Source organism: Sus scrofa, unplaced genomic scaffold (genome assembly GCF_000003025.6).
Source record: "Sus scrofa isolate TJ Tabasco breed Duroc unplaced genomic scaffold, Sscrofa11.1 Contig1955, whole genome shotgun sequence".
Taxonomy (NCBI): domain Eukaryota; kingdom Metazoa; phylum Chordata; class Mammalia; order Artiodactyla; family Suidae; genus Sus; species Sus scrofa.
Genome location: NW_018084989.1, coordinates 11353 through 24749, shown reverse-complemented (window position 1 = coordinate 24749; position 13397 = coordinate 11353). Strand labels below are relative to the sequence as shown.

The window sequence follows — 13397 nt, the reverse complement described above, 5'->3', positions numbered from 1 at the left end:
CAGGGAGTAAGAGATTATGAGCTCCACGTAAAAAAATGGACAAAATTTTCTAGTTAGGAATCTCGAAACACAATCTGAGAAGACACATTCTCAGAAAAGATTTGAGAAGCCCTCAGAATCTCTAGGTGGGCTGAATGGTGATAGTTTCCCCTGAACTAAGCCAGCTTAAAAAGATTGGGAAGAAAAAAAAAAAGATTGAGGAGTTCCCGTTGCAGCGCAGCGGAAATGAATCCAACTAGGAACCATGAGGTTTTGGGTTCATCCCTGGCCGCTCAGAGGGTTAAGGATCTGTGTTGTCGTAAGCTGTGGTGTAGGTGGCAGATGTGGCTCGGATCTGGCGTTACTGTGGCTCTGGTGTAGACCGGAGGCTACAGTTCCAATTAGACCCCTAGCCTGGGAACCTCCATGTGCTGTGGGTTGGCCCTCAAAAAGACAAAAAAAAAAAAAAAAAAAAAAAAAAAGATTGGGAGAGGTGATGGTTCTCAAATGTGTAGAGCAACACCAAGTTACAAGGGACATGAAGGAACAGGAAACAGCCCAATCAAATAAACAAAATAAATCTCCAAAAATAGACCCTAAGGAAATGGACGTATATAAAAACCAGGCAAAGAATTCAGAATATTTGCCATTAAGTATGATCATTGAATTCATGAAAGTGGCAGTATTTTAGTTTTATTGTATTTTGAAATGTTTAATGAACATTTTCTAAAAATGACAGAGAACACAGAAGTTCTATAAATAATATACAATATCCTGATCAATATTTCTCTTGAATATATGCACTCAATTTCACAAAGAATAAAGCTTCCTTTAAAGTGCACTGCTCTGTACATATTTCATCTATGGACTGAATTTAGTATTCTACAATATGAAATAGGTAGATTCTTTAAACCTTAAAAAGCTATCACTATTCATCTTGAAAATATGGAAGAAATTTCACATTAATTTGGAAACTCTATGTTAGAAGTACAATTGACATTATGTGTACCTTTTAGGGATTGATATTGACAGAATGAAAACCATTTTTTACTTTGTATTATATCTACTAAAGAAATATATTTCATTTCCACAAAATTCTGAAGGAGAAATAACTTTTACTGTATTTTCAAATGTCAGTAAACAACGCAGTGAACACTCCTAGGCATGGAAGTGGAACAAATGGATCGGAAAAATATATTAACTGTAATGCGGAGTGTGAAGAGAATAAAAAGAGCAAGTGTAGTTATACAGAGAGTGTATGCTCTTTAGAGTGTGTTTTTTTTTTAACCAAAATATTCATTTCCTTGCAGAAAATACTGCTTTATAGAGCATGTCTTTGAAGGCTTGTTTTACTTGCTGGTTTCTCAGGGTGTAGATGAAGGGGTTCAGCATGGGGGCAACAGAGGTGTTGAGAATAGCTACTCCTTTTGTCAGTGATGCCTTTTCTTTGGCCGAGGGACTAGCATACATGAATATACAGCTTCCATAAGAGATGGAAATGACAATCATGTGAGAGGAACAGGTGGAGAAAGCCTTTTTTCTCTGATTGGCAGATGAAATTCTCAAAGTAGTCCTGATAATGTACACATAAGATAAAATCCCTAGGGCCAAGGTGAACAGCAAGGTAACCAAAGCAAAGTAAAAACCGGTTACTTCTAGGAGCCATGTATCGGAGCAAGACAATTGCAAAAGGGGGAAATAGTCACATGCAAAGTGGTCAATGACGCACAGTAGTCCAGCTGGAGGAGAAGCATAAGGGGAGGGAAAATGGTCAGAAACCCGCCCAGCCACGCACAGAGCACAAGCAGGATGCAGAGTTTCCTGTTCATGATGGTCGTGTAATGAAGAGGCTTGCAGATGGCAACATAGCGGTCATAGGACATGGCAGTTAGAACGTAAAACTCAGTCACACCCATGAAAATAGAGAGAGAGAGTTGAGCTGCACAGTTGTGATAAGAAATAGTCTTATCCCTGGTGATAACTGCACCCAGAAATCTGGGGATACTTGCGGTAGTAAAGGAGATTTCTAAGAAAGAGAAGTTCCGGAGGAAGAAATACATTGGCGTCTGTAGATGGGGGTCCACCAGGGTCAGGGTGATGATGGTCAGGTTTCCAGTGACACCTGATACATATGTGACAAATAAAAAGAGGAGAATCACAACCTGAAGGTCGGAATCATCCGAAAGGCCTAAGAGGACAAACTCTGTGATCACCGTGTGGTTCATTTCTCTCTTTTTCTCTTTTTTTCTTCTTTTAAAGATATTTAGGTGGAGAGTATATTAAAGGGAGGAGATGAACAGAAGAATTCATCGAGATCAATATCATCATTGATACATTAAGGGTTCTATTTTTGTGATTTCACATTATTTGATCACTCATGAAATAGTAAGTAATTGTGATTAATGGAAGTGACTGTTTGGAGAAGTCAACATTTAGGTCCTCTCTTGGACACAAAGATGTGTAACCATTCTCAAGGGAGATTCGCTATAGAGGAGAGATAGGTGGCTACTGAGAGTGCCGAGAGTGGCTTCCAGAAATCCCTCCTGGTCTGTGATATGGCAGAGATGTGGCCTGGACTTTGCTTTGTTCCCAGGAGATCAGTGCATGACTCTCATTTTAGGTCAAAACACTTAGACTCAAAAAAAGAAGCCATTAGTGCAACCAGAGCGACGTGAGATCTGAAAATCTACACTCATAATACCCAATGTTGCCATATCCCTGGCAGTTCTTTCTTTAAATATTGTTTCTTAAACTTCTAGACCAGTTTTATTGAAGAAGTTGATAGTATGTTTCCACAGCTTCTTAAGGTTTCTGATATTCTACTTTCATTTCCCAAACTATTTCCCAAGAATCGTCATAAAATAGAGAAAAATTTAATCACATTTGCTTAGTGTGACCTTTGCAGGTGTCTGGCAGAGAAGCAATGCTTGTACTTATTCTATTATTCACAGCAAAAATATGGCTGTCTGAAATATGGAGAAGGTAATGTCATGATTTTAGCAAGCCAAATACAAAGAATGTACATCCAGCAGAGCTGGGAATTAATTGAACAGGTTAGGATGAACAGGAGAGGCTTTCCTGTACATTTATGAAATATACTTTTGGATCAGTTGTCTCATGCGAAAGATAAATGTGGGGCAGAACTACAAGGGAATAAAGTATTTTTTTTCATAAAGCTTAATAGCTAAGAGAGAAGAATGCACAAATGGAAAATGCATGGGGCTACAAACTGGGTGACAGAGTAGCTAGGTTCTGAGGCAAGTTGTTACTTTTCAATTTGTGTATCAGTGTGAAAAGAAAAATGGATAAATACTGCATATACCTTTAAGCTTAAAAATAAATTGGGTCACTTTGCTATACAGTAGAAAATTGACATGACACTGTAGACCAGCTATAATGGAAAAAATAAATTGGCAGAACACTGTAGGCCAGCTATAATGGAAAAAATAAAAATCCTTCCAAAAAAATAAAAATTAAAAATGTGTACATATCTAGTAAGTCATGGAAGATGTCAAACATTAGTGATTTCACTGGAATTGTAAGACAAATCAATAAGTGAACATTTCCTCTATTAAGTTAAATAAAATGATTAGGATATTTATATCAATGGAGATATAATTTGTTTTTTAAAATTGTTCTTAGAATGTTTTCAGCACTATACTGGTTTGTATCGTGCTCTTCAAAAAGTTCACGCCCGATCTTCAAATCTGTAGATATGACCTTATTTGGATGGAGGGTCTATGCAGATATAATCAAGTTAAGATGAGGTCCTGTACATTAACTTTCCATGTAGCCTTATTTAATAACAGGTTGTCCATGATTTATTATTTTAAATAAAATTTTCACTTACAGATTAACACCATATAAATACAAATGCAACATTTATAATTAAAGATGAGCATGTTTATGGCACATTAGTCAAATTCTTTTTAATAGTCTCTTTCTGCAATATGTTCTAAGTACTGCTTCATCATTACCATAAATAAATTCATTTGTCCTCCAAAGCAACAATAAAAGTAATTTTAAAATCCTTCCTCAGAAAGTTGCTATTATTTTAAGATCATTAGATAATACCAATTTCCATTTAATTTGAACTATTTATATGTTTTATGGAACTCCTGAATTAAATAGCAACTAAGTATGTCTCAAATAATCATTGTGAGTATTATAAATGCCTTTTCAGACCAAAGCAGTAAGTAATATGATAATGCTGGTAGAGAATATTGCTTGTATTGAACAAGATAAAGGGAATCTGATATTTCAAAAACAATGTAGAAATCTCACACTTTCTTGTAAGAAGTGAAAATTATGTAAAAAGCAGTCTTTGACACCCCTCTATTCTCAGAACCTAACCTGATCCCAATACATACTGTCAAAAATACTTATTGAGTGATTAAATGGTAGTGATTCTAATTATGATCAGATTTTCTGCCATCATTCAGTGGAAAGATAGAAAACTTAAAGACAAGCCTGACTTCTCCTATGCTGCTGAGTAATGGAGACCTCAGGCCCAGTCTAAAACATCATAATGAATTCTTCACATTTTCCTTAAGATTAGAGAAAGACTCACTTGTTCACGACTTAGTCTGCTGCCATTCAGAAACTAATCTCTACGACTTGGTTATTGATTCTACTTGTGAAGTTGTGGATTGTGATGAAAACGCAAATCGTTCTACATATCTTTTGTGCCCTGACTTCAGGCCACTATCACCTAAATATTTTATTCTAAATTATACACTAATTCAGGCCATTGTTTATTGTGTGGTGTCTTGAGAACACCAATCTCCATGGTTGCCTTTTGTTTACTTATCAACTAGTTCCCCTGAGTCCCCTGTAATGGAGCAGATAAAATTACGACTGGCCTGCATAACATTACTTCTGCACAAAAGATTGTACCATCTTGCTCACCAAGCTTGGAATGACACTACCTCAGCCTTCATTTCAGCTCCAATGTATTTCATTTCAAGTACAAAGATAATACTTCTCTAAGTGACAATAGGTAGGATATCCTGGGAACTTAGATTCCTGGAGAAATTTGCACTGATATTTAGAAATGGATTGTAATTTACCCTATTTGTAAACATTGAAGAGGAGCTCTTAGAATTATTCTTTATTATTGGTATTTTGGATATTAGATTACAAATATACGATGACAGAGGAGAAACAGATTGCAAAGCTTTTTGAAAAATCCCAAATCATTAGTTTAAGCAAATTAAAGATGTCTTTAGAAATGATATTGATTAAACCAGTCATATTTATCATAAAAGTAAGTACTTCTTTGATAGTTTCTTTCAGAAATATATTTTTGCTTTAATAGTATATAGTTATGTTTATACAAGTAATCTCAATTATGCACATTATATTTAGATAAAGTTAAACCACTTAATTTATATGAAAGATATAAAGAAAAATTTTAAACTACTAAAACTTACCAGGAGTTCCCTTCGTGGCTCGGCAGTTAACAAACCTGACTAGGATCTATGAGGATGCGGGTTCCTTCCCTGCCTTGCTCACTGTGATAAAGATTCAGCATTGCCGTGAGCTGTGGTGTAGGTCACAGATGCAGCGTGGATCCTGCGTTGCTGTGGCTGTGGTGTAGACCGGCAGCCGTAGCTTCGACTGGACCCCTAGCCTGGGAATTTCCATATGCCGCGGGTGTGGCCCTAAAAAGCAAGGGAAAAAAAAAAACTTCTAAAACTTATCAATTACATGTGATATTTTATTATAATATAAAGACTTTGTGATTTATAGGACTTCCATGATATGTGTGTTCTTACCTACATGGCTTTTCATTATCATTTTTAATATCACCAATATCATAATACCATGTAATCAATTTTGCCCAAGATTCAAAACAATTTATTTGATATGTTTTAACATTGAGCAGATACACTTTATGTTTTAGTTTTGCACAACTTGAATTTTGTTCATGGTGAAGGTTAGCATTCATCATATAATGGCAAAAGACCCCCAAAAAATGCATGGTTTATGACCACAAAGAAAACAGATGGTTGAAAGTGGGAATACATCCCTCCCAGCAATTTTGTAGGTAAAAATTTTGAGTAAGTTCATTAACATATTAAATATAATGGCTGTTACTGAGAAAATAGTATTCTTTTGAAAGCTCTTAAACCTCTAAAAAATATAAAATAACAAATGAGGCATTGCAGACTTGGGCAGTCTTTCTAGACATTAAGTATTTAAAAAATTATCTTAGATTACAGCACATCTAGCACTTTTTTTTTTTTTTTTTTGGCATTTTGCCTTTTCTAGGGCTGCTCCCGTGACATATGGAGGTTCCCAGGCTAGGGAGCTAATCGGAGCTGTTGCCACCGGCCTATGCCAGAGCCACAACATGGGATCCAAGCCGCGTCTGCAACCTACACCACAGCTCATGGCAATGCCGGATCCTTAACCCACTGGGCAAGGCCAGGGATCGACCCCACAACCTCATGGTTCCTAGTCAGATTCCTTAACCTGAGCCACGACGGGAACTCCCAGCACATCTAACACTCTAAGGGAAAATAATGACTTGTTTCCCATTTTCAAATATTATTTGATCCACTGAATCCTTTAAAATATCTTACCAATTGTGCATACACTAATACCAATATGTTAAAAAGATTTTAAAGATTTTTTATAGAAGGTTTCGATTCAGGGCGAACCTGCGAGTAAGATACAGAAATTTCCCACAAGCCTCTTTCTCCCGCAGAGGCATAGCCTCCCTCATTATCATCATCCACCATCACAGTGGCGCCTTTGTTACCAGTAATGAATCACTGACACTTAAATATTTAAAGTCCATATTTTAGTTTGCTTTTAGGAATGAGCAATTTATGGTTTTGTACGATCATAAAATGTCATGGATCCAATATTATACTTTTCCACAGATTATTTTCATTGTCCCAAAAATCCACTAGACTGAAGATATTCATAGCCCGTCCTTTGCAAACCCCTGAATCCATCAAAAAATTTTACTGTCTTACACTAAACTATGTCTTCAGAAAGAATCATATTGTTGACACCATACATTATGTAGCCTTTATATATTGGTTTGTTCCATTTAGCAAGATGCATGTAAGGAGCTTTCATATAGTTTCACACTATGATAACTTCCTTTTATGATGCTTAGTGGAGCAAACAGTTAAACAAATCCTGTGTAATACCAAGAGTTATATTAGAAGAAAAGAAACAAAGAAAGAAGAAGGAAGGAAAGAAGGAAAGAAGGAGGAAGGAAGGAAGGGTCTTTGCCTTTCCAAAACTTACTTTGAATATTAACTATTGCCTTTCATCATCCATCAAGAAAAGAATAGGCACCATTGTGGAGAAGTGCCAAAATGATTTTTGGAAATAAGCAGGAATGCTTGACAGTTGTAAAAATAAAATTAGGACTTAAGTAAAACTACTACTTTATATATGTTATGTAAAAATTATATATATATATAACATAGAGTAGACATATGGTAGATAAAGTTAATAAAAATATATTCAAGAGTGATATATTTACAACCTTAAAGACACCATTATAACAGATTACTGTTTAAAACTAGAATGTCTTGCAGTGCAGACACTGGAATTAGAAGGGAACCTACCCCCCCACCCATTAAATACCTCTCTCTGTACACTATTATCAGGGACACATTAATCGACCAGATGGACACCTGAGTTGACTCCATAGACTGTAAGAGTTCAAATGGGTAAAGAGAAAGAAATGCTTATATGAAATCAACAAATTAAAAATGATAATGAAGAAGAAAGCAACAAAAAATATCTTCAAGAGTATTGTGGTGTGCTGGAGGTAAGCTCTCAGAGTCTTATTTGAGGTTTCAATCTCAAGAGATTTTAACCTCTTTTTTCCCTTGTTTTCAGGACTATATTGAAATATTTAGCACACAGAGATTTACACTGAAACGTGTGAGAATACAAGGAAGGAAATGTAGGATAGTGAAGTAACATATGGCATAAGAATTACAAAGTTATTTTAAGTATTTTGTTTCTGGGTACTACAAAATCATTTTTCTCTAAAAGCCCAGGCAGCAATATTTTTCAGTGTGTATTCATGTGTGCATGATCATGTGTGTATGTGTGTACGTGTGTGTGTGTGTCTTTGCCGGTGTTATGGTTTCTTACACCTTCATCTGTTTTACAGCTAAAACAAAGAAGGAAAATAATGAGAAATTACACTGAAGTAACAGAGTTTATTCTTCTTGGATTGACGGATGATCCGCAGTGGCAGGCTGTACTCTTCACACTCCTGCTTGTTACCTACATGCTGAGTGTGACCGGGAACCTGACCATTATCGCCCTCACCCTTTCAGACCCCCATCTGCAGACGCCAATGTACTTCTTCCTTCGGAACTTCGCATTCCTAGAAATATCCTTCACGTCTGTCTGCATTCCCAGATTCCTTGTCACTCTCGTGACGGGGGACAGAACCATTTCTTATGACAGTTGTGTGGCGCAGCTGTTTTTCTTCATCTTCTTGGGGGTGACAGAATTTTACCTCCTGGCCGCCATGTCCTATGACCGCTACGTGGCCATCTGCAAACCTCTCCATTATACCATCATCATGAGCAGCAGAGTCTGTGCACTTCTTGTCTTCAGCTCATGGCTTGCAGGATTCCTGATCATCTTTCCACCAATAATCCTGCTGCTGCAGTTGGAGTTCTGTGCCTCCAATATAATTGATCATTTCATCTGTGATGCTTCTCCAATTCTGCAGCTGTCCTGCTCCAGCACTCGCCTTCTAGAACTCATGGCATTTTTTTTAGCTGTGGTCACACTCATGGTCACGCTAACACTAGTTATTCTCTCCTACACATATATCGTCCGGACGATTCTGAGACTTCCTTCCACAAGTCAAAGGAAGAAAGCCTTTTCCACATGCTCCTCCCACATGATAGTTGTCTCCCTCTCTTATGGCAGCTGCATCTTCATGTACATTAAGCCTTCGGCAAGGGAAAGGGTGACTTCAAGCAAAGGAGTGGCTGTGCTCAATACCTCAGTGGCCCCTCTTTTGAATCCTTTTATATACACTCTACGAAATCAGCAAGTGAAGCAAGCCTTCAGGAACATGGTCCAGAGAAGGGCCTTTTCTTCAAACCAATGAATATTTTTAAAAGCACCTCTGGAAACAAAGCGAAATGAAAAACTCTTTCTCTGCATAAATTCTTTCAACACTTCATTTCGCTTTCAGTTAGATATAGTTATAAATCATCAATGACTCTTACTAGCCTAAAACAATGTCTTAGCTATTTAAAGTTATATAGAGAAGATCAATGTTTACTTTGTAACAAAAGTGTAGATGTCAGCAATCTCCATTGTTTCTCATTTCAAAGCAAGGTAAATTATAGGTTCGTGCAAAAACAGTGTGTTATAAGATGCTTACTAAAACCATGTACAAAAATAAAATTTATTTCATACTAAATAAAAATATGTACCTTAATTAATAACTCTAAAATTTCTTCTTCTGCGGCACCAAGAAAACATGTCATGAAGTTTAAAGCATTGTTGAAATATATCCTTAACTTGTCAAGAACATATAATCAAAAGGTGTTGAAAAATTTAATAGAAATTTAAGATAAAATGTGCTGTGATAATTATTACTTGAAATGAGACTGTATCAATTTTTGTATTAGTTTTCCTAGAAAATAAGAGCAGTTTTTGTGCAACAGAGGAGGTTTAATTTATCTTTTTCCTTTGGTAATGCTTTGTTTTTAAAAAGATAGATTATTTGACTAAAGATTTCCCTCTTTATACCAGCCATATTAGAAAAGGAAGACCATGGTTTATGGAGGCAAATCAAGCGATCACTTAATATTCATATTTATATCCATACTCTTTCAAATAATACAAAAATGGTGTTGCAAACAGACATGGGCAAAATGACAAACAGAATCTAGAATGGTGTGAGAAATTGAGAGTCTAGAGAGTATCTTGGAAATGATGCTATAGAAAGTATTTATGCTTTTGTTTTCCTTTATTAGCAAATCTACAATACTGTCTCTGTCTTTCCATTGTCTCTTTCACAAAAGGGTCTACCTCCCTCACTCTTATCTAAGAGCATGACCCTGGGAGGTAGTGTTTGATTATTGGAAAGAATGTGCCCAAGCCTACTTCCTATAGTTAATGAGGCAGTAACAAAAACTAAAACTATGTGCAAGCATTTTGAACAATATTAGGACATCAGGTGAGCAATGTTGTGGAATGGACTGAGATACATCAATTTATCTCTTCGAAACCTAGCTCTTAGTCATACTTGGGGGTGAACTTATTATTCCGTAAGACGGAATCTCATGCAGCCTCTCTGCACATTTAAGAAAGTCATTATGGTCACCTGTTGAGGGGCCCTAAAAAAAAAAAAAAAAAAGAGTACGTTCAATTAATATGAATGACTTGGTATAAAATGGCATATGCATCTCCAAATTAATGGGCAGAAATGAGAAGCAGAGAAGAGGTTATCAGGGAGTAAAGACCTTTCTCTAGAACTGCTTGATTTCTTATGTTGCTGCTTCTGATTTCTTTAAAATACCAAGGAGTTCTCTTGTGTCATACCGGCTTAAGTATCCAGTATTGTCCCTGAGGCAGCCTGGGTTGCTGCTATAGTGCGGGCTTGATCCCTGGCCTGGAAACTTCCATATGGCATAAATAAAACAAGATAAAATAAAGTACTGAGTAAAAAAGAAAATTATCTCTCACCAATGAAAAAGTCTTCTACAAACTCATCAAAATTGGTGTCCACTATGGACGCCAGATTCAGCAAATAAATCACATAATCTGGGCACATCATCAGAAAAATATTATGTAGCCAATTTCATAACTCTATAAGGGAAAGTTATTCATGCAATAGCATTTCAAAAAGTTTTCTTTTTAGTTTGATAGCAATAACCAAGAAAATCTTAGGCTAAAATATGAGGGCCTAATCCAAACTTCCTACTTAACATTAATCACAAAAATTTCCATGCACTGAATGTTAACAATGCCAAAAGCATTAAGAATTGTTTGATCACTGTATATGTATTAATCTTATTTAATCCTCCAAACCATCTTATTATCTTACTCTATGTCAAGTAAGTAACATCAGCCTTGAGTTTCCTATAGCTCCTGTACCCCACAACCAGCCATATGGTCATATGTTTCTGTGGTCATATGGTATTCGCAAAGACTTTGAGGGGACAGGATCTCCAAATTATATAAAGATTTAGCTATGTTAAAAGCAAAGGAATCAAAGAAGATATATTATGCTAACACTAATCAAGAGAAAGCTAGAGTAGCAATATTAACTTCAGTCAAACTATATATTGTTAGAAGCTACAGAAAGAAGAGCAATTTAAGACAAAAGAAGTTAAATTAAAAATAGAGTAAAAATGAATGAAATCAAAACCATAAAAGCAAGAGAAAAAATCATGTAAATTGATGAATGTCTAGCCAAGCTAAACAAAAGGTGGGGGAGAAGACAAATATTAATGAAATAAGAAAGGGAAAAGAAGCCATCACTACTGATCCCATGCATATTAAATGGCAGAAAAGTTTACTAGGAGGTGAAGGGCCTAAACAGACATTCTTTCGAAGAAGACACACAATGGCCATCAGGTGTATTAAAAGTGCTCAAAATCACTAATCATCAGAGAAATGCAAGTCAAAACCACAATGAGATATCACCTCACATCTGTTAGAATGGATATTATCAAAAAGACTAAAGATAACAAGTATTTGTGAGGATGTGAAAAAAAAGGGAACCCTTGTATTCTGCTGGTAAAATGTAACTGGTAGAGCCGCTATGGAAAACAGTATGAAGATACCTTTAAAATTTGAAAATAGAACTCCTATACGATCCAGCAGTCCCACCTCTGGAAATATATCTGAAAAAAAAGTCAGTATCTTGAAAAGATGATCTGCACTCTCATTTTCATTTCAACACTATTATTTACAAAGCCCAAGACATGGAGCAAGCTAAGTGTCCATCAACAGATAAACAGATAAAGAAAATGCGATGTGATGTGTGTGTGCGTGTGTGTGTGCTGGAATACTATTCAGCTATAAAGAGGCAAGGGGTCTTACCATTTGTAATAACAGATGAAACTGAAACCGGAGGCCATGAAGCGAATGGAAATAAGCTAGAAAAAGATGAATACTGTATGGTGCTGCTCATGTGTGGAATCTAAAAAGTAAATAAATAAATAAATAACTCAAAGTCAAAGTAAAAGAGAATAGCATTGTGGGTGCCCAGGGGTGTAGGGGTGGGGAAATATGGAGATGCTGTAACTTTCTGTTATAAAATGAATAGAATAAGTTCAGAGGAGCTAATGACAATATGATGGATGTACTTAAAAATATTGTATTGTATTCGTGAAATTTGCTAAGAGAGTGGATCTTAAGTCTTCTCAAATCACATGAAAAAAATAATTATGTGAGTGTGATAAATAAGTTAACCGAATTGACTTTAATAACCACTTCACAATGCATATGTTTATCAAATGTTCATACTGTACACTTTAAGAAGTTACAATTTTATTTGTCAATTGTAAAACTGGGGGAAACAAAATAGTATGTGAACTCTTTTTTTAAAATGGGCAAAATCCTGAACAATGACAATACCAAATGCTGGTGAGAATCTGGAGCAAAGGTAATTTTTATTCACTGCTGGAGGGAAACCAAAATGGGACAGCCACTTTGGAAGAAAATTTGGCAGTTTCTTATATATGATCAAGTAACCCTGTCTTTAGCATTTACCCAAAGGAGCTGAAAACTTATGTCTACACATAAAACTTCCAGATAAATGTTTGTAACAGCTTTATTCATAATTGACAAAATTTGGAAAGCTACCAAGATATTCTTCAGTAGGTCAATGGATAAATAAACTGTGATACACCTAGACAATGGAATACTATATAGTGCTAAGAGGGATGAGCTATCAAACCGTGGGATAACATGGAGGAATATTAAGTGCACCTTCCTTAGTGAAAGAAGCCAATCTGAAAATGCCACATACTTTAAGATTCCAACTACATGACATTCTAGAGAAAGTAAAACTATGGTCATGGTAAAAAGATCAGTGGTTGCGAGGAATTGAGGTTGGGGAGAGGGATGAATAGGTGGAGTACAGAATATTTTTAGGGTATTGAAAATATTCTGTGTGACAGTATAATGATGGATACATGTCATTTTATATTTGTCTAAACCATAGACTCTGTAACAATAAGGACTTTAGGTAGTTTACATGTTGTGGGTTCATCAGTTGTGACAAATGTACTACTCTGGTACATACTGATACTATGGAGCATATTGATAACGGAGGAGGCTATGCATGTGTAGGGACAGGAGACACAGGAGAAATCTCTGAATCTTCCTCTCAGTATTGCTGTGAACCTAAAAGGGCTCATTAAAAACAGTGGGATGGGTGGCATCTTGGGAGTGCT

At 36.1% G+C, this 13397-nt stretch overlaps 1 protein-coding gene and 1 pseudogene across 1 annotated transcript; one reads left to right on the top strand and one right to left on the bottom strand.

The window, feature by feature from the left end:
• Positions 1-471: 471 nt before the first annotated feature.
• Positions 472-5432, bottom strand: LOC110258388 (annotated as a pseudogene).
• A 995-nt stretch (positions 5433-6427) lies between these two features.
• LOC100156335 (olfactory receptor 6C75) lies at positions 6428-10375 on the top strand. The gene is made up of 2 exons (XM_021081676.1): positions 6428-7777; positions 8129-10375. The coding sequence occupies exon 2, from the start codon at positions 8150-8152 to the stop codon at positions 9086-9088; it is 939 nt and encodes a 312-aa protein (XP_020937335.1). The 5' UTR covers positions 6428-7777; positions 8129-8149; the 3' UTR covers positions 9089-10375.
• Positions 10376-13397: the final 3022 nt, after the last annotated feature.